Source organism: Neovison vison, chromosome 1 (assembly GCF_020171115.1).
Source record: "Neovison vison isolate M4711 chromosome 1, ASM_NN_V1, whole genome shotgun sequence".
Taxonomy (NCBI): domain Eukaryota; kingdom Metazoa; phylum Chordata; class Mammalia; order Carnivora; family Mustelidae; genus Neogale; species Neogale vison.
In genome coordinates, this window is record NC_058091.1 from 15,274,517 (window position 1) to 15,300,637 (window position 26,121).

At 47.5% G+C, this 26,121-nt stretch overlaps 1 protein-coding gene across 2 annotated transcripts; it reads left to right on the forward strand.

Moving 5' to 3' along the window:
* Nucleotides 1-1,099: 1,099 nt before the first annotated feature.
* ZBTB2 (zinc finger and BTB domain containing 2) lies at nt 1,100-24,948 on the forward strand. 2 transcript variants are annotated; one of them, XM_044244010.1, is made up of 3 exons: nt 1,100-1,200; nt 16,120-16,304; nt 22,129-24,948. In XM_044244010.1, exons 2-3 carry the CDS (start codon nt 16,132-16,134, stop codon nt 23,498-23,500), a joined length of 1,545 nt encoding a protein of 514 aa, XP_044099945.1. In that variant the 5' UTR covers nt 1,100-1,200; nt 16,120-16,131; the 3' UTR covers nt 23,501-24,948. The 2 variants fall into 2 exon arrangements, with proteins under 2 accessions (XP_044099945.1, XP_044099954.1); XM_044244019.1 differs by lacking the exon at nt 1,100-1,200 and adding an exon at nt 1,644-1,736.
* Nucleotides 24,949-26,121: the final 1,173 nt, after the last annotated feature.

Genomic DNA, 26,121 nt, shown 5'->3' on the forward strand with positions numbered 1-26,121 from the left:
CTTTTTAAGTCTCCAAAATCCTAAATTATGTAAAATACAAAAATCACTAAACCCAGTTCTCAAAACATTAAGTTGTACTTGCAAAGATATAAAATTCTAGCAAAATGGAAACAACACAAAAATAAACTTTCAAATGTTAATAATGACCACCAGAGAATCCAAGTCCCCTGCTCGCCATGGAACCTGTTTCTGGACTTCCAAATTTAACAGAATGGCCAACTCTAAATCCAATCTAACAGTCCCTCAGAGAACAAAACTTAACAGGAAAGTAAATTGTGCTTAAGTAACAAACATGCTTTGCAAACTGATTTTTTCTTGGACCAACGCCTCATAAACTAAACCACAATTACTGAAATAAGCATCAAGTTCAATACTAACAAACGTCTGTCATCACACTCAACTAGTCTGTAAGGAAGAACTTGTACCTCTGTACACAGCACAAATTGACATATCTACTTCAGAAGGACTTTTCCAATTCCACTGATGACAGAAAGGTATTAGTGATTTACAAGTTTCTCCCTGGCTCTCAAGTCCACTCATTTCAAGTCTTAAGATGAAAACTTAAAAACACACGGGAAATAAAGGGACAAAGATAATGGCCAAGAGATGTCAAGCAGAAGCTTGCAGACGGATCCGAGCGGTTCTGCATCCCTTCCCGGAGCATCTCCAGGACTGTCCTACCTAAACACTTTATATGTAAACATGGGGCTTGTGACTCAAGCCTCCAGCCCCAATAGGTGGAGAGAAGTTTCCTCGCCTCGGCTGCACATGGTTTGCAGAAGTTTGGCTGGAGCAGAGCGGAGCCTGGGTGGGAGCGGCAGTGTAGTTAGTGCTGCAGGCGGCGGCGGCGGCGGCGGCAGAGCAGCAGGAGGCGGAGGCGGGCGGGGGGAGGGGAGGCGGCTGGGGGGGCGGAGGGGGCTCTTGCCGCCACTGCTCTCTCGCCGCCTCTCCCCCCCGGCGGGAGCCGCTCTCAGCCTCTTTGCACTAGTCGCTCCGCTCTCTCGGTCATGTGACCTTAACGTAACCGGACAGGAAAAGCCCCGCCGCCGCCGCCGCCGCCGCGCCGGAGACACCGACCGCGGCGGCAGCAGCAGCAGCAGCAGCAGCGAGAGGCAGAGGCGGCGGCGGCGGGGAGAGCACGGCCAAGGCTGCCCAGCGGTGCCTCCTCCACACCCCCCGCCGCAGCAGCACCGGCGACAGGTAAGCGCGCAACGCCTCCACCTCCCGGGGCCGGTGCCCACGTGCCGCCCCCAACCCGGGCTCCGGGAAGGCGGAGGGGGGGCGGGGGCCACCGGAGCTCGCAAACGGTTCCGGCACCAACGGTGGCAACAAAGAAGACGAATGACCCCCGTCCCGGGGCTCCGGGTGAAGGCAGGCGGAGGGCCCGGACCACACGGGGACCCAGTTCTGGGAAGCTAGGGCAGGGGCGCCCCGCGGGGGCGGTGGCGGCTGCGCCTGGCGCCGGGGCTCTGGCCGCCTGACAAAACCATCCCCCGGAGCCAGGCGGCGGCGAGTCGGCGGCGGCTCCATCCGGGGCTTTGCGGGAGGGGGAGGGGACGGAAGCCGAGAGGGCGGGCGGCGGATCGGAGGGAGGGAGGGAGGAAGGGGAGGGGGGCGATTCGCGTTCCGTTCCCCGTTGCCGGTCCCTCCCTTCTCGCCGCCACCGCGAAGCGCGTCCCGAGCGGCGGCGGCCGGTGAGCGTCCCGCGCTGGAGCCCTGAGAGGCGGGCCCGTCAGGTGCGTAATCCTTCCGACGCCTCGCCGCCGCCTCCTGCTGCTGCCGCTGCTGCTTCTTCGGCGGCAAGGCCGCGAGCTGCGGAAGTGGGTTTGGGGGAGGGGAGCGGAGAGGGAGGGGGAGGGGAGGGATCCGGTCCGACCGGAGCAGGCCCGGCCTCTCTGGCGCTTCTCCCAGCTGCAGCGGCTCCTACAGCTGCTGCCGCTACTGCTGCGGCTCCGCCTCCCCGCTCGCGGGCGGGGGCGCGCACGCGCGCTTCCGGCCTCCTCGGGTCTCGCGCTGTCTTCGGCTCTCGCGCGCGCTCTTCCCCTCGCCCTGTCTGACCACCCCCCCGCCCCCGGCGCCGGAGCTGTTGCGCCAGCCGGGGCGTTGCGCACGGCGTAGGCGTCGGCATTGTGTTAAACTCCGCGGGACTTGGGGCGAGCGCGCGCGCGCACGCGGGACTGAGGGAAGCGGAGAGCGTGCGGCGCGGCCGGAGTGCGTCGCCCCTCCCTTCCCCTCCCCTCCCCTCCTCCCAGCCCCTCGGGGATGGGGGCGGGGCCGAGGTGCGCGGCGCCCGGGCCCGTCGGGCCCCCGCCGGTCTGGCCGGCCCCGCCCCCGGCCGGGCCCCCGCCCCCCGGGACGGGGCGGGGCGGGGCGAGGCAGGACTGGGCGTCCGTTGGGCCGCTCGCCTGCGGTCAGGGCAGATGTAGGCATCTCTGGGCGCCGCCCGGGTGGACCGCTGCGGCCCGGGCCGCGGGTGTGGGCACGCTGGGCCGGCAGCCTCCGGCTTCCGCTCCGTTGCCGATGTGAGCCTCGGCTCAGGCCGAGGTTAGCTCGGCGCTGCGCTGTGGTTTCTGGCTGCTTTGCCTTGGGGCGTGGGCCGGCGTCGGTGCTGCGCCCCGAGCCCGCGCGGCCATCCCACCCCGGAGGGCTCCGAGAAGGGGAGGCTGGGGGCTCGGAGGCTTGTTTCCCGGGCCCGAGACGGTTTTCTGGTGTAACAGAAGCCCGAAACCAATGATTTTTAAACAGGCTGCAAAGATACTGCAAAGATACAGAGGTGATTAGGAAGCAAGGACCTTTTCTGGTAGTGAAAGGGGGGCGATAAGAAAGCAAGGGTACCTGAGCAGGCAAAAAAGTGGGCAGGGTGAAATGCAGATTGTTAATGCTAGGCCATTTACTGCAAGAACTTGCAACTGCTCAACTAATGATGCCTTGGGGAATTAACCCCCTCCCCCCCAATCGCTGCAGTGTTATTTGCTCTCCATCAAATACAATGGGCGCACTTAGTGTATAAGTGTCAATTCTATTCATTTTAATAGGTTATTGTTTCAGTAAAATAAAGCATAAAAAAGGTCAGAATTACGGGCTCATACAGAATTTAGGGGTGCTCAGGGTTCCCTTAAATGGGTTGCCCTGTCCTTTTTAGGACAGACCTCCAAGTAGACCCGGAGGGAACCCTGCATTAGCATTTTAGTTGGAGAGGCCTGAACTTGAAAAGAAAATCAGAACTAAGACATCATAAATGCTCATTTCTGTGATTTATTAAAAACCGACATTAACTGTTAAAAAACTAGATTTCATTTTGCGTTCTAAATAACCTTGGTGTATATCCAGGGTGTTTTCAAACTGTTAAAATGTAATTATTAAGAAAAAGTTCCATATTCCTTTAAGCTGGGCATTTCTCACTTAATAAATTGGTGGTTTATAGAAGTTTATTTTCTAGCCAAAGAATTGACCTCTTATTGATACCATGGTAAGATCCCAAAGCACAATTTATACCAGGAGTAGTTAGTGCCACAAATAGTAGTGAAGGAATCCTTTGAAGGGTAGCAAATAAATCACCCTTGAAGCTTTGTTGTAGTGGATAGTCCAACCACTTGCCAGTTTTAAAAGCTTCTCTCAAAGAGGGTGTAAGTAAATGGTGCTCTGCAAACGTCCACTGAAATACTCCAGCAGCACCGTAAACCGGGGGCACCTTTTAGGCCACAGAATAAAAGCGGCCACGATGACATTCTCTTCTTTATCATAATGATTAATACGAACTTTGCACTGTCCCCAAAGATCTCTTCTGTAATACAAAAATTATATAAAATATAAAATTGTATTCACCTTAATCCTCTAAGATAGATGCTCCTTGTGAACACTGCATGTCCAGTGTACGCGGATACGCATTCCCAGCTTGAGAAGCCCTGACATGGAGGTAGAAAGTGAAGGAAGCCTTCAAGGCTCGTAAGTGGCATTGCCGTAGGAATGGCTTTGGAGCTGGGAGACTTTTCCACCCTTTCTTCTTAACTGTCTTGGTGCTTGATCCCTAGTCCCACTGACTTTTCCCTGAAGTTAAAATTGAAACGTTGAGCAAGTAGTGTGGTTCCAGCCTGGCACGGTGAAAGAAGAGCTTGCTGGTCTGCTAGAGACTGCCATAAATTTCAGAATGCACACGGCAGAAATGGGAATTTATCACTTTTCCTACCTCCTTGCAGTTGCAAAGCAGGACTCTAAAAACCCAAAAGGGAATTGAAAATTTTTTATTTTCCTGAGGAAAAAAAAAATTGTAAACATTCTAAGCGTCAGAGAGAACATTTTCTAGGCTTTATTTGTGCCCAAGTATATGAATTACAATTTTGTTACCAAATTAAACTTAATTAAAATACTACTGTGAGTCAGTAGTAAATAAGAGTGTTTTACGACGCTAATATGCCATTAAGAGATGGAATCAGTAGCCACAGAATACTTAAAGTTGGCAGTCCAAGACAGTGTAGGACCATTTTTTCCCTATGTTATAAGGCCAAGTTAGAGGCTGTATTTATGCTCAAACCCATAATTCCCAGCTCCCATGAATGAGGTACGCATCCTAAGACTTTCTCACTTCAAGAAAGCTCGGTGTGCAAAGATAGGAATTTATAAAGCATTTTTAGGTATCTAAGTACTTGTAAAACTGCCCTTTTTACTTTGCAAGAGGTTCAGTTCCTTTAAATTGTGCACCTGCCTAAGTTCTGCAGCAAGCAAGGGAGAACCTTCAGAGTCATCTGAGAAAGGTTTTAATGTGTGGTTGTGTTCCACATCACGCCGGTCTTCTTAGATTCTCTGAGCCTCACAGTGCTTCTGAGCAGGGGTTGGGGTTGTCTGAGTGTGGTCTGCACACTCTTCTGAATCTCCCGGACCCCCTCAGGGTTCCATAAAGTCAAAACAATTTAAAAAAAAAAGTCAAAATAATTTTATAATAATGGTAAGATGTTGTTGGACTTTTTAGCTGTTGACAAAATGTGTCAACGTTGGAAAGATCCACTGCATAACTCACCGAGCTGATATTTTCCAGTGACCCATGGGGGATGTTCACAAAAACCATGCATGGGTAAAAGATCCGTTCAAAGTGCAAGCTAGAGCAATGAATTTTACTGTAAGAGAGTAGGAAAATTTTCATTCGTTATGTATTTTTAGATCAAACTGCTAACCTTCAAGAAACTACGACTTATCAGGTTTTGGTGTGGTCTCAAAGAAAAATATCCACAATTTCCTGGAAAAGCTATTAATATATTTCTTTTGCCAACTACATCTGTGGGTGAGGTTGGATTTTCTTGAGTACTCAACCAAAACAGTTATCACAACAAACTAAATGGAGAAGTAGAGTAAATTCAGAATCCCATTGTCTTCTGTTAAAGAGATTTGTAAAAATAGCAAATTAGATTAGGTTTTTAAATTTTGCTATGTGATCATATGTGGGTTTCCTTAAAGTTGATTATAGCATAATGCCTTTAAAATTCTCACTTTAATATCAACTCCATTAGCCATAAACCTCTGACTTGGTTCTCCTTGACACAAACTGTCCCGGAACTGCCTCCTTCTGACCTTCACTTAAAAATTAAATACTAATTCCAAAGTTAACGTCAGCAACCTGTAATTGAAAAGACAATCTCTTACAAATCCAGTGGTTTTCAAAGTCAAAATACGTGCTATTGATTAGTTTATGTCCCACCTTTTTCTAATTACAATGGAAGAGGATTGACTAATGTTAGGAACAATGCATCAAATTGTCACCACAACTGATTAAGACACATTTCCTAGCTTTGAGAAACAGTTTAAAAACATTAAAATTCAAATGGCCAGCCTCATTCAGGTTTACTTTATAGGCCCTAAATGTTAATTATTAATAATACTAATTGAAAAAGCAGTTTTTTCATCTTGGTAAGTGGTCTGAGCTACTTGAAAGAATCAATCTTACTTGTGGGTAGTGCTTTTTCTGTTACTGATGTGTCCTGTGCATTACAGTATTCATTTATGCTTCACTTAAATAAAATTAAGGACTTTAGAGGACCCTTTTAGTGCCCTCAAAATGGGTAGTCTAAGTGGTATTTAGTATCTTAGGAGAGCTATTATCTTTAAAAAGTGAGTCATCAATTCCCAAAAGCTGTTTTGGTCTCTTCTTATACTGACAATGTAGGAGGAAATTGGGTTGTCAAAATATACTATGATGATATTGTCCCATTCAGCTTCACCTCCAAAGGATAAGTAACTTGCACAGAAGTATCAGCGCCACCTGGGCTGCCAGCTGGAGGCAAAAGCCCTTGACCTCTAGGCAGTATGGCTTTATCAGTGTGGAAAACAGTGGTGAAGCATTAAATTACACAAGTGGTCATTTATATTTAGCTCTGAAAAGTGCTTTTGACGTGTTTTCAACTTGTATCTCGCAGTCTCTGAATTTGCTTAAGTTAAAAAGAAAAAAAAAAAAAACTTTGTACACACATATATATATAAAGAAAGCATTCAATGAAAACCCACTTTTAAGAATTGCTTCCCCTCGGGGCACCTGGCTGGCTCATTCCATAGAGCATGTGACTCTTGATTATCCGGGTTGTGAGTTCCAGCCCCATGTTGGGTGTAGAGATTACTTAAAAATAAAATCTTTAAAAAAGGAGAATTGCCTCCTCCCCTCCCCCATCTCTATTTTTCCCTCCATGCCTTTCTGCTCACATTCTGATTTAAGAAAGACAAATGATTTTTTTGTTTGAATTTAGGTTTTTTTTTTTTTTTTAAGTTATTTGTACAGTTTTAAATGATCGGGGGCGTTATGTAGGTCTTCAGTTTCTTGTCACGATTTCATGGCAGCCCTCTGTGACTGGGAGTACTAGGAACTCCGAGGACTGACCTCCAGAGCCAAGTAGTGCAGAGGAAAGCGTGTGAAATTTACACCCGTTAGACCAGAATTGACTTGACTCCTGCTTGCAGTTGTGACCTCTGTGAACTGTCATGTAGTGATTCAAGGTTGGAGTCAGATACACCCAGCTTCTCCAAAGACTCTCAGACATAAATCCCGGTGGGGACTCAGGACTCCAGACCAGTACAGTCACCGTGCACACTGCACACCTCCACTTGGTTGACTCAGAAGTATCCACGGTCCCACCTCCTCCCAACATAACCTCACGGTCTTCCTCACAAAGCTGGTCTTTGCCCGTGTTCTCTCTTCTGGCCGGAGTCCCCATGATCTTTCTAGTTACACAAGGGAGAAATCTAGTAGGAGTTCTCTTGAACACATTGGTTTCCCCCGCCCTCCTCCATCCAATTCACCGCCAGCTCTGTTGAGTTTTGATCTTCCAACTATGTTTCAAATCCCATCCACATCGCCACCACCTACTTTTGTCACCTCTTCTAGACCACAGAAATGTCTCCCCTCTCACCACTTCCGGCAGTCTCACCTGCCTCTTCACTCCTCAGTCAGATTTGGTTTAGCTCTGCAGGGCAGCCATCTGATAGCTCACCCTGCGAAAGCCCCTCTGTGGTTCCCATTGCTTTTCAGATACGGACCAAAACCCTTAAGAAGACCTGAGTCTCCAACTTCGCCTCACCTCCTCCGTTGCCGTCTCTTTGACCTTCAGTCACTCAGTCAGAGGGACCTTGTCCCAGTTCCTCAGCTGCATCTTACTCCCTCCTGTCTCAGGGCCTTTGCAGATGCCTCCCCTCCGCCTGGAACACTCCCGTCTTTGCCCAGTTGACTCTTCTTACTCTCCAGATACCTGCTTAACTGGCATTTCCTCACAAAACCCTTCCCTGATCTCCAACCCCAAAATTAGACCCCAGTTTCATGATAAATTTTAATTTTGTAAATTTGTGTACTTCTTTGATTCTACGCTCGAACTCTGTACTCTCCATGCCATTGTGAACACTATACCTGGCAGCTCCGAAAGCGCTCGACAGATGTGTGACTGCTCCCCAGATCTGCAGCTTCCGAGCTGGACTACATGTGGGCAAGTCACTTAACTTCCTAAGTCCAGTAGATTTCTGCTGGAAAGAGGGTGGTTGGTCCTTGGCACATAATAAGGGGTCATTTATTATTAAAGCTGTGGTTATTCATATCATAATTCATACTGAAGAGTGACAAAATGATCCACCGTGGTGTTATTAAGGATTAAATGATGAGTGTAAAGAGTTACCGTAAAATAGAAAGCACTGTTCAGAACTTAATTGTTAGCATGAAGAAACACAAAATGACATTTAAAAATCAAAAATAGCTCCCTTTAAATTGCTGTGAACTTTTTAGGTTAATCTAAGATAAATAGAAATCCAGCTCTTGTTCCACATCACCCAGCTAGTCAGGGGCCAAGAACTCAACATTCTTTTCTCTGAATCTAGAGTTTCTTAATTTTTTTTTTTTAACAAATACTGAACACCAGACAATACGCTAGTATGTGAAATAAAGTAATAAGTGATATATCAGACCCAGTGATGTGTTTTCGGGAAGCATCAGGCAGACACAGTGTAAACTAGAATGTTCACCGATGTTCCAGAGGCAAGGAGGGCCTCCTAATCTTGAGGGTCAGGGAAATTCTGCAGGGGACAAGTAGGGTTGGGGACCGAGGGGACAGGGGAGGCAGTAAGTGGTGGGTCCTTCTGGAATTGGCATGTTTGAAGGTCTAGCGTAGAGTTTCTGAGGCCCCGTTCAAACAGGCCCCCCAGTCCTGACCGTGGGAGTAGAGATCCGGTGCTGGGCTCAGCCTGGAGAGAACGGGCTCTGAGCAGTAAGTGTTGCAGGTGGCTGGGAGCCCAAGAATGGCCTGGGCTTCAGGACCTTCTGGTTATAAAGAAAGATGCCCTTCTTCAGCTTAGTTCAGCTCATCTGGCATTTCCAAAGTGAGTGAAATAACATCATTTTGTCCCCATTACCATCCATAGACTCAAGATGAAATTGGTCTTTTAGTGATGCTTGCATTTCAGAACAAGTTTTACCTGATCATTTCATGAAGGTCATCAAATGATAATCTTATATCAAGGAAACAATTGGGCACAACTTAATGTCATAAAGGAAAATTTTATGTTGTACTTTTTTGCATTAGAACATTTTTCTTCCATATACTGAATAGACCGCCAACAGCCCTTCCTCTAGAAAGGTGTTCAGACCTTATGTTCTTCCTGCCCATGTACACTTAGAAGTCCCCCATCCCTACTGGGTGTGTGAATATTTTATGTCTTTTCTTGAAAAGTAGAAAATGATACCCTTATGGACCCCTAGTTTCAAGGTTGGTTGGCTGGTTTTTAGTAGGCCTATAAAATCCAAAAGTCTGGAAACCATTAGTTTCCATTAACACGAGACCATGTTGTGCAGTTAGACAGGGGTTGGCCGTGGAGGACTGGTAAGCTGTGCTGAAAACTTTGGGTTTCACACTAAAGGAAGTAGGGGATCACAGGAGGATTTTAAGCAGGAGAGTAACATCAGATTTGCCCTTTGGACAGAGCCTTCTGGCTATTCCGTGTGGATGGATTCAAGAGCTAGAGCCGGAAGCTGGAGAGATGTGTAGGGAGACAGAGCTCGGCGGTGGGATAAGAAGCTGAAGTTGGTGGGCCGTGAGTGACCGACTGTAGAATGAGGGAAGTGGGGCCAAGAAAGGGGGAATTGAGACTCCTGGCTTGCACGAGAGATGGATGGCGGTGCCATGCACTCTGCAGGGGGTACGGAAAGAAGGGGTTTGTGGCGTGGCTTTTAGTGTCCTTTGGAGGAAATGGGGGCGGGGGGAAAGGGGATTTGAATTGTTTTTCCTGTTCTGAATTGAGGAGTCATTTGGAATGGCCCAGTGGGAGCGGACTGGATTCCCAGAGAGAGTCCACAGAAGGAAAATTAGGCTGTGGTCAAGGCAAAGAAGCATCAGCAAAAGAGGAATCCTTGGTGGAGATTAAAATAGAACAGCCAGAGGTGAGAGAAAACCAGAGCACAGCGGCCTCGGAGCCCGAGACAGTATTTATGGAGCAGGAGGAAGGGTATAATGCCGCAGAGAGGTCGAGTAGGCTCAGTCTGGGGGGCTGGGGAGCAGAGGTCCTCAATGACCTTGGCTGAGCTGTCTCGGTGCACAGGGCAGGAGCGGTGCACGTGTGAGCCATGGACGGGAGGTGGGAAGCAAGGAGCGGACTTCCATTTCCACAAGCGGGGGTGGCCTCAAGCAGAGCCCCCCATGAAGATGCTGCAGCCTCAGCCTGCGCAGCACAGGCTCAGTGGAAACAGCTCTGAAGGGGCCGTGATGACAAAAGGAGGTTTAGGACAAGGGAGTGCTGTCGACTGGGCAGGGGCAGGCGGCACTGCCCGAGCTGCCCTTCTCATGGAGTCCAGGCTGGGGACCCCTCCACCCCATTTTCTCAGACTCACTCACATGTGCCAGACTTGAGGGGGGATCTGAGTTGGTTCTGATTTTTCTTCCTCAGAAAGCTTTTCTGGGTGTCCAAAGTGAGATTAAAAAAAAAAAAAAGTCTATGCAAAGTTTTGTCTTCCCTATATACATTTTGAACAGAAGACTCATGCTTTCCATGATTCCTCCTCTCGTTTGGCTTTTTTCACATCCTTGAGACTCCTCTACATGTGTTCTTCCCTCTCTGTGTGAAAGACCTGTTCAGGATGTTAACTATTCTGGGTCAAATGGGAAATCTCTAAATTGAGAGTCTAATTTTTTTTTTTTAGATTTTATTTATTTATTTGACAGAGAGAGAGAGATCGCAAATAGGCAAAGAGGCAGAGAGAGGGGGAACAGGCTCCCTGCTGAGCAGAGAGCCCATGCAAGGCTCGATTCCAAGACCCTGAGAAGATGATCTGATCCTAAGGCAGAGGCTTAACCCACTGAGCCACCCAAGCGCCCCTCGAGATTCTAAAATAACTGATAGACCCCCTTTAAAAAAGAAACATTTCACGGTTTGGTTTTTTGGGTTTTTTTGTGTGTGTGTGTTTGTGTGTGTTTTTTTTTTTTCAGTCTTTTTCCATTTTTTCCATTCTTACGGGCTGAAAAAAAATACTCACCTTGGGCTGTTTGTGGAATGAGAAGGAGCTCTACCTCTTGCTATTATAAAGTTTTTTCCGGCAAGATAAACACAACACCAGGCAAAGTGGGTGCAAGGCAAGATTTATTAAAAACGCTCTCCGGCGAAGTTTCAGGGCTCAGGAGAAGGGGAGCCAGGAAAGTTGCACCGGGAGGAGGTGGGCACCCTCGGGCGAGGTTCCAGGACTCTGGAAAGCAGAGTGGCAGAAGTCTCCCCGAAGGCAGGGAGGAGGGGGCTTTTAAGGGGTCTCGAGGAGGGAGCTCAGGGGTCTTTTGGCAAGTTTCCCTTATTTGGATATTTCGCCTGCTCGCCGGGGTCCCATTGGTCCACTGGAGCCCGGGGCGGGAGGGTCTCAGATTCCTGCTTGGGCCTTTGTTCTCCTGTCCGAGCTCAGGTCTTGTGGAGGGAACTTTCGCCATCTTAAGTAGCCCTTTCTGCCAGCCCAACAGCTATATCAAGATTTTCACTGTAAGAACAAAAACTTCAAAATCCTATAAAATATATATAAGTTTGATGACATAACAACGTAAAACTATATGTCAAAATCTCTAAAACAAAATCAAAAGAAAGTACGAGAAATGTTGGCGACTTACATGTTTAAAGGGCTCATTTTTATTATATACCAAGGGTTTTACAGATCAATAAGAAAAAGACAACCTGATAGAAAACTGAGCAGAGCTCATGAAGAGATACAAGAGGAAATGTAAATGATCAATAAACATAAAAATATACTTCCTCTCATCACTAAATCCACAGAAGGTAAGAAAATGAGAATGGATTTGGCAATGATTCTTTAAGAAGGGGTACTACCACCTCCCACCCCCCCATCCCCGTGCTGGCAGAGTATGGAGAAACTGGGGGGGTGGGCGGAGGATGGCTGGACAGCTCCCAACTGTGCGTCTGTGATAGTCGAATGTCTTATCACAAGTATGTATGCTCAAAAGCAGCAATAAAAATAATGTTTCCGATTGATTTTTTTTTTTAAGAATTTATTTATTTATTTGACAGAGAGAGATCACAAATAGGCAGAGAGGCAGGCAGAGAGAGAGAGGAGGAGGCAGGCTCCCCGCTGAGCAGAGAGCCCGATGCGGGACTCGATCCCAGGACTCTGGGATCATGAACTGAGCTGAAGGCAGTTGCTTAACCCACTGAGCCACCCAGGCGCCCCTGTTTCCGATTGATTTTTAAACAAACTCCTGCATAGCGCGTACCAACAAACCAGACAACCCTGCTTAAATCTCTCTTCTAAGGCCGACCGAGTCGATCCTGGGGGGGGTGGGGGGAGGTGGGCAGACCAGCTGACCTCTCAGCCTGTTTCCTCCTTTATAAAATCTGCATGGCAATACCACAGATAAGTTCATGCGCAATTAAATAAAGACCGTATGGAAACGAATGGTCAGTGGTAAACACTCCATCAGTAAGAGCCACTCTTGTCATTATCATCAGGGAATAAACAGTCATGTGTTCTCATACTCAAAGCTGCTGTCAGGGAAGGGATAGCCAGAGCCGCCTAGGCATAAGGGGAACTGCCTCAGAGACAAAGCGCAGTAAAGCAGCTCAAGGCACAGGCACGGTGCTCTCAGGGGGGTGTTATGCTTCTTTGTAGAAAAAGGCTGACTGGTAAGGTGGAAAAAGGAAGTATGCTGGCACTTTCCAGCCAACAGGCTTCTAATTGTCTATCATGGGGGCGGTCAGGTTAGAGTGATGTTTCTGTGTAATCCCCGTCATCCTGCACGCAGGCACCGACTCGTGTTTTCATCCTGAACCTCGCACCTTGTTTCTGTCTCCCCTTCCTCCTCTGAGTGCTCTCACTTCTCCCATCTGCACCGAAAATCCTGGGGGAACGAGGGTCCTGATCCATCCCAAGGACGTGGACATATAAATGAGCCTGCGGTCCGGGTCTCTGTACCCAGACTGCTGCTAGCTTGGGTGACCCGCCTGCCTTTCCTACTTGGAGACAGCTCTTGATAGAAAACGTGACACTGGACATCCTTGATCCTTGCTCCGTGACCTGATTGGTCTCTCAAAGTATTATTCCATTTCCTTCTTTTCTTTTAGGTCACACTTGTTAATTCTGAATCTGCCAGATCATGCCTAGCACAGGAAGGAGAGTGGGGAGTTCAGTACCAGCTGAGTAAGAACTGCCACGGGTCTGGTTTGTTTTGTTCTGTTTTGTTTCTAAAGCTTACTGAGAATGCATCCTTCACAGTAGCTTTCCCAGTTCTGCACTTAAGTGTCATCGTTATTACCCCTTTCTTTTTAAATCTGGCCAATTAGTTAATGTGTGGTGGGATTGTCTTTTTTTCCTTTTACTTTTTATTTTGAGATAACTACAGACACACATGTAATTGCAAGAAGTGAGAGAGATCGCATAAGCCCTTTGCCGAGTTTCCTCTGATGGAAACTTCTCGATAAACTGTAGTCCACATCACAACCAGGGTGCTGACGCTGATACAGTTGAGCTGCAGAACATTCCTGTCCGAAGGATCCCTCGTGTTGCCCTTCCATAGCCGAACCCATTTCCCTCCTGCTCCCCTCGCCTCCCGTCACTAATCTGTTCTCTGCTCCTCTGATTTTCGAGAATGTTACAGCCGTAGATCAGAGAGCGTGTGACCTTTAGGGATTGGCTTTTTTCACTCCGCAGAAGCACCCACCTTGCTCTGTACACGTAGCAGTAGTTCATGTGCCTTAACTGGCTGCGTGGTTCCTGGGGCGTGGGCATACCACGTGCATCACTGTCCTCCCACCGAAGGACATCTGGGCTGTTTGTAGTTTGGGGCTATTAGGAGTAAAGCTGCTGTGGATGTCCACGCATAGGTTTCAGTGCGAACGTAGGTTTCCATTCTCTCAGATGTGTCCACGAGCCCCGTGGCTGGGTGGAACGGTACCCGCATACTGAGTTTTTAAGAAACCGCTTCTCCAGAGTGGCTGTGCACTTCACCTTCTCCCCGCCCAGTTCGAGCGGTCCAGCTTGGTCCTTGCCAGCATCTGGTGTTGCCGTTATTTTCTACGTAGGCCATTTTGATAGATATATAATGAAACCTCACCGTGGTCTTAATTTGCTTTTCCCCAGTCACCAATGAGGCTGAAGCTCTTTTCAAGTCTTTGTTCACCATCTGCATAGCCTCTGTGGTGAAATGTATCTTCTAGTCCATTGCCTGTTGTCTAGTTATATTTTTTTTCCCTTTTGGGGCCTTCGTCCGCATTAGTTGTGCATATTTATGTGGCTCTACTGCTGGGTTCTCAGTCTGTTTCCTAGTCTGTATGTTTATCCCTTCGACAGGACCTTGCTGTCTTGAATGCTATACCTGTTCGACGCATCTTGAAATCAGACTGATTCGTCCCACTTTAATATTCTTTTTAGAAATTATTTTAGTGGGGCACCTGGGTGGCTCAGTGGGTGAAGCCTCTGCCTTCGGCTCAGGTCATGATCCCAGGGTCCTGGGATCGAGCCCCACATCGGGCTCTCTGCTCAGCGGGGAGCCTGCTTCCTCCTCTCTCTCTCTCTGTCTGCCTCTGCCTCCTTGTGATCTCTCTCTCTGCCAAATAAATATAATCTTTAAAAAACTCATTTTAGCTCTTCTGGTTCCTTTGGCTTTCCATGATACATTTCAGAATATTCTCATCTATGTCTACAAAAACAAAAACAAAAAGCCCTCAAGAATTTTGATAAGAATTTTGCCAAACCTATATGCTGACTTGGGAAAAATTTGTTTGTGCTATGTTGGATTTTCCTAACCATAAATACAGTGTATCTTTCCATTTCTTTAAATATTCTTTGATTTTTTTTTCTTCAGTGTTTCAGACTCTTCAACATACAAGTCCTATACATGTTTGGTTAGAGCGACAACCTATGTATTTCAACATTTTAAGTGATTGTAATGGTGTTATATTTCTAATTTCAGTGTCCACAGGCTCAAACTTCGTAAAGAGAATTATAGTTAACTTTCACATGTTTATCTTGTAGCCTCCCCGTGGTGTTGCCAGACTCGCTTGTTAGTTCCAGGAGGTTTTGCTTTTGGGTTTTTTTTTGTAGATTCCTTGGGATTTTCTAGGTAACAACCATGTCATCTGGAAAGAGGGACAGCTTTGGTTCTCTCTTTCCTCTCTGTATGCCTTTTATTTCCTTTCTTGCTTTATTGCACAAACCCAAACTTCCAGTACTATGTTCGGTAACGAGAGTGGGCATCCTTGCCCTGTTCGCAATCTTAGAAGGCATTCGCTCTTGGTAACACGGAGTCTACTGTTAAGTCTAACGCTGATCTGTGTGTAAGGGGCTGTTAGAAATGCTCTTGGCGGGAAAGGAGCAGCCTACTGATGCGCCGAGCTACCTCCTTTAGAGGCACTTCTGCTCCTCTACAGCTGATTCAGACCCAGTGCTTTGCTAGGGTGAAGTGGGACAATGAAGACCTTAGAATTTGGAGTCAGACAATGGGATTTAAATTTGGGTTCCCCTGCCTTCTAGCTTGATGGCCTGGGCAAACTTATTTACACCTCTCAAAGCCCAATTCCTCATCCACAAAAAAGGGAAGAGGATGCCATCCCACTCCCTCCCTCCATGAGCACAGGTGTCCAGGGCAATAACGGGCGCGTTTTTTTATCCCCACCAGGGGCAGCCCTGTCCCCAGGGCAGGAGCTGGAAAATGCCCCAGTTTGGTGAGATCTTCACCCTACTCTGCTGTGTCCCCCCGTGCCCCCGCCCACCCCGCCCAGCACCTTAATTTACTGATCTCTATGGAAGATTTGACAAGTTCTAGTAGACAGGTCATTTAGAATTAGCATTTGGAGTCGTAAACTCAAAGACTAACTGATCTGGGGACATTTGCTGTCTGCAACGCAGACAGCCGAGTTCATTTCCCGGCTTGGCTCCCCCACGCACGTCTGTGTAAACTTGGGCAGACCACGTAATCTCCCACCTCGCTGTAAATGCCATCATCTGTGAAATGGGAGTGAAGACAGCTGACTCCCAGGGCGGCCATGGAGGTGAAATGAGCCAGCCGGTGTCACATTGTTCGCATGACTTGTTAGCTGTGGTCATTACTATTGGTGACTATAAGGAACACATACTTACTTGTGAATCACCTTTCTTAAAAAAAAAAATTGTTTGCTTTGCAGATTTTTAAAAAAATGGATTTGGCCAACCATGGACTTATTCTTCTGCAACAGTTAAACGCGCAGCGAGAGTTTGGTTTCCTGTGTGACTGCACGGTTGCCATCGGCGATGTGTACTTCAAGGCACACAAATCAGTTCTTGCTTCATTCTCCAATTACTTTAAGATGTTGTTTGTCCATCAGACCAGGTAACTAACGTGGTTGATAATAATCTAATGACTGTAGACACTGAACTTCATGGCCCTCTTCCCCTCTGCACCTGCTCTTAGCCCATCCAGACCATGGGGCTCACCTCCTCTCCCTGGAATCCTAGGTCCCTGGGCGCCCAGTTTTCCCTCATGACCTCACTTGCCCCCTTGCGCATCTTGGTTACTCACACTTCCATGGACCTTCGAGCCCCCCCGGCAGCCCCTCCATGCCCAGCACCCTGGGTAGCTGAGCCCGACCCCCAGGATGGGCAGTAGCAGCCTGATTCCCTCGCTCCCAGTCCTCCAGCCCTGGGCCCCCAGGCTGCCTCCACTCCTTTCCCTATTTTTATCCTTATCTGCCAGTCTAATGAGAAGCTTCAGGGCATGAATTCCCCAGTTCCCTTCTTTTCTCTCCTAACACATCTCAATTTCAGCATCTTTGTTTGATCTTTCCTTCCCATCTCTCCCATCTTGGAGAAAAGGACCCTCTAAGGAAAAATGGTCTTCCTCCAGCTCTCAGGCTACAGATCCGACCTCTTACTCTCTGTTCTATCCTTTTCACTGTGCACTGCCCCCGTATCCGAGCCGCTGCAGGATCAACATCCCGGGTACCTTGACTGTGCTGTGGGGCACCTTCTCGTTCATCTCATGGTGAAGGTTGTTCAGAGGGTGAGCCACAGTCTTGCTGGTGCTCCCCCCCCACCCCCTTAACCCCTCCACTCTGGGGACACTGTGGTCTGTGCTCCATCTCTACCGAAATCATTTCTCTAAGGTCAACCTCTTCATCAAAACCGTGGCTCTTCTCAGCCTCTGGCGTCCTTGTCTTTGGCCGCACTGCATCAGCTGCACTTTGATAATGCAGAACGTTCCCTGTTTTCCTGCCCTCTGGGCAGCAGCCTTCTGAGAGTCCTGCTGAGTTTTAGTCTGGAGCTCTCCATGCTTCTTTCCCTTGCGCTCTCCTGGGGAGCTTGTTTCTTCTGGATTTGGCCTCCAGTGGAAGCCACAAGTTTACAACTCTGGCCTTGACCTTTCTCTGCGTCCAGAACTCTGCTTCCCAAGGCTGCGAGGCTGCTGCTCAAGGGGTCGAATGGAGTATCAGCGTGTCTGAAGCTGAGTTAGACCTTCCCAGGTCCTTCCCTATTTATCTCCAAGTAAGCCGCACTTAAAATTGCTCTAAAACCCCATTTTCTTGGTCCCGCCCCCAATCACGTTTCCCTCACAGTCTCTTTTGCATTAGCCCTTTCCTTCCCCTTCTTACCTCCTCCCATTTCCTAATCATTCCTGTCAGATGACTATTCCTGAAGAGCCAGCGAGCGCGTGACTGTAGGACACCTTTGATCAGAAACCTAGTCCAGAGTGTCCTGCTTGGATCAGAAACCTCGAGGCCGTCCGTCGCACATCAAAACAGCACACGGATTCCTGCTTCTCTTTCAAGTCCCAAAGGCTGCAGCCTGCTTGGGCACCCTGCTTGGCCATCATGCCCAGTCCCGGAGCCCGGCTCCCTCTCGCCTCTTCTGCGACCCTCCCCACAGTGATCCAAAGCCGGCTCGTCTCTCTCACATTTCACAGCACTTTCTGCCCCTTTACAAGATCAGCACATTTTCCTTGTATTGTTCTCCGTGGACTTCTCTCTCCCACTACCCCCTTCATTTGTAAGTTTCCTTAGGGCAGAGACCAGCTTTGACCAAGCTTTGTGGATGCCCAGTGTATAGTTTGGGTATTTGTACATAATGGCCACCAGTTAAGTGTCTGGAGGAGCAGAATGGGTGAAGAAGAGGGATAATGGGGAGCAGAGGTTGCTTTGTCCTGCAACACTAAGGACGTTCCCTTTTACCTCGTAGTCAGAGACTTGCTTAGAAGTTTCAACACAATGAGTTAACTTGTCTTGAGGGGGAACGATTTTCATTTTGAGGAGTAAAAAAATACAGTTTAATGAGTTTTAAGATCTTCTATTTATTTATTTGACAGAGATCACAAGTAGGCAGAGAGGCAGGCAGAGAGAGGACAGACATAGGCTCCCTGCTGAGCAGAGAGCCCGATGATGTGGGGCTCAAAATCCCAGGATCCTGAGATCATGACCTGAGCCAAAGACAGAGGCTTAACCCACTGAACCACCCAGGCGCCCCAGTTTAATGAATTTTAAATCGATTCAAGAAACTTAAGTGGAGAGCAGTTTAAATGCCTTTGTAAAAAAGGAAATGTGGTATCTGTGTAGATCGGAGTCCCCAATGTTCTTTTCTCTTTGAGACGAAGCAAACAGAGGGCAAAGGCCAGAGGCAGCCTTTCAAACCAGGGCCTTCTTTGTCAGGTGCTGTAAGCTGCCACTTGATTACCCAGAAGGTGGACTGAGAATACAGGTTTTTCACACTTGGTTTAAGAGTGTTCTGTTGTCTGTAGTACCACTAGATGTCTCTGTCTGGTGTGCAGCCCTGGAAGTGACTGGGTTGTGAATCTCACAGGACTGCAAACACCGAGTTCCCCAGACTGCAGAGAGGCAGGTCTGGCTAAGCACAACCTCCTGAGCGAGGTAGAACATTATGTAAAATTAATTATTTCTAAGGTTCTTTAAGCCCCTTTTTTCCTTTGAGATTCTAGTGAAGGAAGGATTAAAAATGCAAATTCCTGTGAAAGTTTGCACAAAGGGCTTGTGGCTATGCTAAAACCTTATTTTTCCTTTAAAAGTGTCTCAAGCAGACACCTATAAACCAAACCATGTAGGTGTAATTATCTTGTGGGGAGCTTTGTCCTTCGAGAAGTACTTGGAAATGACCAAAGTCTGGCCCATAGCAAGCAGAGAGGTCTAGCTGGGAGGGGAAGCAGTCAAGGATGGAAATTGCTGGAATGTAACCTAAGGAACTTTTTAAAATAACTTTTTTTTTCAAGTGTTTCTATGTGTATATGTGTGCATGTGTTCTGCTTTAAGGGAAAAAAAATAAAGTCGAGAAATCAAGATCATTGGTTTCTGGGAACCTCCCAGGGTCCTAGGCACTGGCGTTGAATCCCAGAGGCCTCCCTCTCCGTGGTGGTTTCTCTCCAGCCCCGTGGGATTCCTTCTCCCTCCAGCCTGGCAGGGTCTCCCAGCCCAGTTTATTCTTTGCCTTCAGAGATTGCACACAGTTCTTTAAAACCTGAGCTCTGCTCAGTAACCACCCATCACTGACAGTAGACAGAGGAGGACAACCTATATAGTAACAAAAAGGGAAAACCATAAAACTGACAACAACTTTTATGGAAAGGGGCCCCACTTGGTACTTACCGATCACAGATGCTAAAAAACATAGCCCTCCTTGGGACTTAGACCCTTCTCTTCTCTTTCTGGGAGGCAGAGGGGAGCTTGCGTTCTCTTTTGCCTGGAGGAACATAGCCTTCCAGCAGAACAAAGGTGCCCTGTGAACTCCTGGGAGTACTTCGCATCTCCAAAGGCCTATGGTTTCCCAGTTCTCTGTTTTGGAGGTGGCTGTTTACCTGATTAAAGTATTCTTCCCCACACATGATCCCTGAAGCTTTGTTTTGAATATTGAACTTCCCTAGAGCCCCTGAAATGTATTCTAGTGTACACACAGTATTGTCGGCACCCACCCTGTGCTCGAAAGGAAGACCACCTATAAAAAGACTCCGACGGAAAATGAGTGATCTATCTCTTTAAAAAAAAAGAGTCACAGAAACTCTCTTCTTTCTGCCATCAAAGTGCTGCTAGTTTCTATGCATAATCTTTATTCTTTGACTTCCATACTTTGTAGGCAGACACTTTTCACGTGATTACTTGTATGCAGTCATCTTGAAATATACACGTATTGATAGCAAGACAGGAATTCCTCAAATCTGGTCTGTCACAAATTGCTATTAAATCACTCTTTTAAAAAATAGAATAAAATGTTAAATTTGGAAGAGCAGGTATACTGTGACTTTTTTTAGCATGTTGAAAAACATATATTGATAAGATAAACAGCTAAAGGAGACAAAAAGAGTTACAAGAGTAAGAAGTGGTATAATCAAAAATGATTATACATTGTAAGAACCTGATTAAATAATTCCTCCATTTTTAAAAATGATTATACATTCTAAAGGCATTCAAAGAAGCTGTCCTTGAAATTGAAAATGCATTGTCTCTAGAATATATTCACTCAGTGGACATACAGCACACACCTCATACTTTATAGATACAGTCGTTGCTTTTAATGCATTAGAATTGCTGTCATTAGTGATGGTTTAGGAAGAGTTTTTTGGGACTTCTTGATTAAAGCTGCTTGATCAGAATGATGTTTCTTTTTTTTTTTTTTTTTTTTTAAGATTTTATTTATTTATTTGACAGAGAGAGATCATAAGCAGGCAGAGAGGCAGGCAGAAAGAGGAGGAAGCAGGCTCCCTGTTGAGCAGAGAGCCCGACATGGGGCTCGATCCCAGGACCCTGAGATCATGACCTGAGCTGAAAGCAGCGTCTTAACTCACTGAGCCACCCAGGCGCCCCCAGAATGATGTTTCTTTTTTTCTTTTAAAGATTTCATTTATTTATTTGACAGAGAGAAATTACAAGTAGATGGAGAGGCAGGCAGAGAGAGAGAGAGAGGGAAGCAGGCTCCCTGCTGAGCAGAGAGCCCGATGCGGGACTCGATCCCAGGACCCTGAGATCATGACCTGAGCCGAAGGCAGCGGCTTAACCCACTGAGCCACCCAGGCGCCCCCAGAATGATGTTTCTTGAATGAGGCAAACACTAGCTGCTTTAGGGACCTCAGATAAATCACTTAACTTTTTGGGCTCTCAGTTTCCAGATCTGTCAGATAGGAACAGTCCCCTCTGCCTGAACCACCACACAGGATTGTTTTCATGCTCTAAACAATTTTGGTGTCATGGGTTTGGATTGAGACCGAGATTTAAATCCCTCTTCGAACTCTGATATTGAGCAAGGCATGAATCTCTTTGAGCCTCAATCCCTTAGCTGGAAAATGAGAATGAATGGAGTTTAATGAGATAATGCCTATAAAGACCGGGGGTAGTTCTGGTGGTGGTGGTATTTACATTTGGTAAGTAAGGGAATTGTCCTGGAACCGCTTTTTACTGCAGTCTAGCAATACTGGGAAGGTGATCTGACCCCATTAGAGCTAGAATGTTCCCACATACCTTCCTGGGGCGGGGGGTGCAGATCAGAGAGTTTAGAGCACCAACAGAATTAGGTTTTATTTTTCTCTCACTTTTGTGGTGTGGCTCCTAGCGCTGGTTCATACTAGCCCAGCTCCCCCGTGTCATTTTACAAGTGAAGAAACTTTCTCACCAGGTAGATTGTTTGATTTGCCTTAAAAGATCTCCTGCTGAGCTCTGGATGGCATTGGATCAATAGAAAATCATAGACTTTTAGCCAAAGCTCTGCCAGGTCAGCGGCTCTTAACCATGTCCGGGTCACAGGCCACTTTCAGACGGAGAAGCAATAGATCCTCCGCACAAAACACAAAAGTTTTTTTTATATAGAACTCTCAAAGAGTTCTGTCTAAAAATACAATGTGATAGAAGTTCATGTAGACTCTGAGGAGAAAAAAAACTGCTTCAAGAATCTAGGAGTTAAGATACCATATTTGCTTAACGTGAACTTTTTCCTTCTCATCCTTGCAGATACATTTATTGTCTCTGTCTGTTCTTAACACCATGAAATTACATGGGTTCCAGTTATCTCCCCTGAGTATTCCTGTTCATGAAACACTAACCATAAGAAAGGGGAAATGCTCTGGTTTCATTTGCCTTTAAAAGTTGCCCCCTTTTTTCTCCAGAGATCATGTTCTCCCAGGAGACATGGGCTGACATTTACTTACAGACTGTCCCTGTCTCTTGCAGTGAGTGTGTCCGTTTGAAACCGACCGACATCCAGCCGGATATCTTCAGCTATCTCTTACATCTCATGTACACCGGCAAGATGGCACCCCAGCTCATCGATCCCGTGCGACTGGAACAGGGGATCAAGTTTCTGCACGCCTACCCGCTGATCCAGGAAGCCAGCCTGGCCAGCCAGGGCGCCTTTTCTCACCCCGACCAAGTTTTCCCGCTCGCTTCTTCCCTGTACGGCATTCAGATCGCGGACCACCAGTTGCGACAGGCCACCAAGATTGCCTCTGCCCCCGAGAAGCTGGGGCGGGAAGCGCGGCCGCAGCCGTCCCGGGTGAGCCAGGAGCAGGCGCCCGAGGCCTCCCAGCTGTCCCAGCTGCCTTCCAACCTGGCCCCGGTGACTCGGACGCACCTGACTCCCTCGGACCCGCTGCAGACCTCGCTGTCCCCGGAACTCGTTTCCACGCCCGTGCCTCCCCCGCCCCCCGGGGAGGAGACCAACCTGGAGGCCTCGTCCTCGGACGAACAGCCGGCGGCCCTCACCATCGCCCACGTGAAGCCGAGCATCATGAAGAGGAACGGGAGCTTCCCCAAGTACTACGCCTGCCACCTGTGCGGCCGGCGCTTCACGCTGCGCAGCAGCCTGCGGGAGCACCTCCAGATCCACACGGGCGTGCCGTTCACGTCCGGCCAGCCGGGCGACAGCCGGGGGCCCCTGTCTCTCTGCAGCAACGCCCCCGACCTGGGGAAGGACGCCATGGAGGTGCCCGAGGCCGGGATGATCAGCGACAGCGAGCTGCAGCACATCTCCGACTCGCCCATCATCGACGGGCAGCCGCACTCGGAGACGCCGCCGCCCTCGGACATCGCGGACATCGACAACCTGGAGCAGGCGGACCAGGAGCGCGAGGTGAAGCGGCGCAAGTACGAGTGCACCATCTGCGGCCGCAAGTTCATCCAGAAGAGCCACTGGAGGGAGCACATGTACATACACACCGGCAAGCCCTTCAAGTGCAGCACCTGCGACAAGAGCTTCTGCAGGGCCAACCAGGCGGCGCGGCACGTGTGCCTCAACCAGAGCATGGACACCTACACCATGGTGGACAAGCAGACTCTGGAGCTGTGCACGTTCGAGGAGGGCAGCCAGATGGACAACATGCTGGTGCAGACCAACAAACCGTACAAGTGCAACTTGTGCGACAAAACCTTCTCGACTCCCAACGAGGTGGTGAAACACTCGTGCCAGAACCAGAACTCGGACGTTTTCGCCCTGGACGAGGGGCGGTCCATTCTCCTGGGCAGCGCGGACTCGGAAGTCACGGAACCCGACCACCCAGTGTTAGCCTCCATCAAAAAGGAGCAGGAAACAGTGTTGTTAGACTGAATGTGACTTACCCTTTTTTTTTTTTTTTTTAAAAACTGTCATTTTTACAGAGACGGTCTCCTCTCCCGTCCCCCTTGCCCCACCCCACCCCACCTCCCAATTCAGAACTGTAGTTCTCCGTGGCATGATACCAACAGGTCCCCGGTCCTTCCGACCTCCCCACCGCCTCCCTGTCCCCAGCCCTTCCTCCGCAGAGGCTTTGTGCATTATAAACCTGGAACATATTTACTTCGAGTCAGGGGATATTGGAGAGATAATGGGCAGTAGTACTTATAAACTCAAAATAGATTTTGAGACGTTTTAGATTATTTAAAAGCAGACTTGCAACTAATGAAGGGTATACAACAAAACAAAACAACTAGAATGCAATTTGGTAAACTCAAATTATGACTTTCCCTGGGTAATAAGTCTTCCTTCTCGGAAAACGGCAGAAAATACAGCATGCTTCTTAGAGATTCCGCTGGGCTCTGTACTATGCAAAAATCTAGAAGGTGTGGGGAAACTTTAAACCCAAGTAAATGTTCTTAGTATTTATCCTCCAGGTGTCTTATTTCAGAATGCGTCCTTTGAGATTATGTCCAGTCAAGAAAAATCATTCGTTAGGAAATCTACTTGAACAAAACACAAAAGAGAAAAAGTAATAATGTGATGGCAATCTTAATTTTTGGATAAAACATGACAAAGCTGTGAGTTTGTGTGTTTGTAAGAGAAAATGTGTGGATATTTGTGATAAACAGGTGTATTAACGCACATGCCTTATCCAGTTGCTGGCTTCTTTCAAAGTTGAATGAGAACAAAATTCTCTGTTTTAGTTTCTGATAAATCTGTTGGTTGTTTTAAAAATCAGACTTGCGAGTACTGTTATTCTGTAGATTGTCTTTCTGAATAGAAAACAACATGCCATTCCAGCAGCTACCGGTGGTAAATTTGTTTTGGCACCGACCAGCTGCTTTAAATCAGTGTATGTATGCAGGAAAGTGCATCTCAGAGGCAAGGCTGTGGGCAAAGCATGTAGTAACTTTAATGACTTTAAACGTTAATGCTAATACTTTACTGGCAACATTCATTGAAGCATCAAAAATGGCAAAGAAAAATCAGGACAAAAAAACCTAATTGCTGTTTGAGGGAAAAAAAAACTCGATTTTGTTGTTTCATCTCCACATTTTTTTTTCCCTGTCCTTTAAATACCTGAAATTTCCTCCATTGGCCTGAAAGCAGTAAAATGTGTCCATTAATCTTTCCTTGGGCCAATAAGAGAATGGGTCTGACAGGACAGAACAGGAGCCAGAAATAAGGACCGAAGGGAAAAGGGAAGAACAGTTCATAGCTGTGCTGTACGTATATGTTTAAAACTGAATATCCCGTCATCCTGTTTCATGTATAGTTGAGTTCTCAGATTTGTAAGTTTTTATACATACTTTCATTGAATAAACATTTAATTAAATGGGTATTTTATTGTATCTGTGTATTACTTTGTCTACCTAAAGAGATGCAGGGAGGGGGGCGTGGCCTGAGGAGGCACCTCTTTGTGGCACCTCCTTTCTGTTTGCAGAACTTCTGGCAGGCCCCATCACTTGAGTGGCATTTTCTACATCTATAAAATGAAGACAGTGGGGGCACCTGGGTGGCTCAGTGGGTTAAAGCTTCTGCCTTCGGCTCAGGTCATGATCCCAGGGTCCTGGGATCGAGCCCCGCATCGGGCTCTCTGTTCAGCAGGAAGCCTGCTTCCCTTCCTCTCTCTCTCCCTGCCTGCCTCCCTGCCTACTTGTGATCTCTGTCAAATAAATAAATAAAATCTTTTAAAAAAAAAAATGAAGACAGTGATAGCTGCTGGATCGTCAGATTGTGGGAAACAAAAGAGTAAACCATATGAAGGTGCCATGGACAGTCCAAGCTTGTCCAGGAAGGGGTCTGGAGGTCATTCTACCCAATTTTGTTTTACAGGGAAGAAGAAAAGACTCCAGGAGGTGTTTACCTAAAAAAATGACACAAAGTCACGCTATATAAACTTAGATTCCCAAATACTGAGAGCTTTCCGTTGATTTCATCTTTTTTAAAAATCATATTCAACATCTCCCAATTTAAATGAGAGTCTTGTGCCAAATTAAATTCTCTGAGTATCTGTGGAAGGGGAGATCCAGGCACGTCCCCAGCACGCCAGGCAGCCTCGAAGGCACATGGGTCACACCAGAGGCTCTTAAAGAGCAGAAAGTCATGGGAATCCCAAGGGATCTGGTGGGTGTGGAGAGAGGGTGAGGCGAAGATGCCTGCGGCCCGAGCTCACTTCCCCCAGTTTGGTGGAGGGGGAAAGGTGGGAACTGTGGTCAGCTGCTCACTATGGGCAGGAGCCCTTAATGCTGGCTTATGGCTACCTCCTCCTCTTGGGACAGACCTGCCAGTCCCTCCCTACCCTAGAATGCTCGCTGGCTATTTCATCACAAGAGGTTATAAAATTAACCTTTCATTCTTAATTTTTGGTGGTACCAATGTAAACACGCTTTGGACATTTCAGTTGATAATGTCAGTCTGAATACCCAAGCTCCAGCATCATTAAATTTAGGCTGTCACTCTCCACATTTTAGCCCTTATTGACACCACTGGTACTACCATTCATTTCATAG

Coding starts and splice junctions, on each gene's coding strand:
- ZBTB2 (XM_044244010.1), top strand. CDS start 16,132: ATGGATTTGGCCAACCATGGACTTATTCTTCTGCAACAGTTAAACGCG. Junction 16,305..22,128: donor TTGTTTGTCCATCAGACCAG/GTAACTAACGTG, acceptor TGTCTCTTGCAG/TGAGTGTGTCCGTTTGAAAC.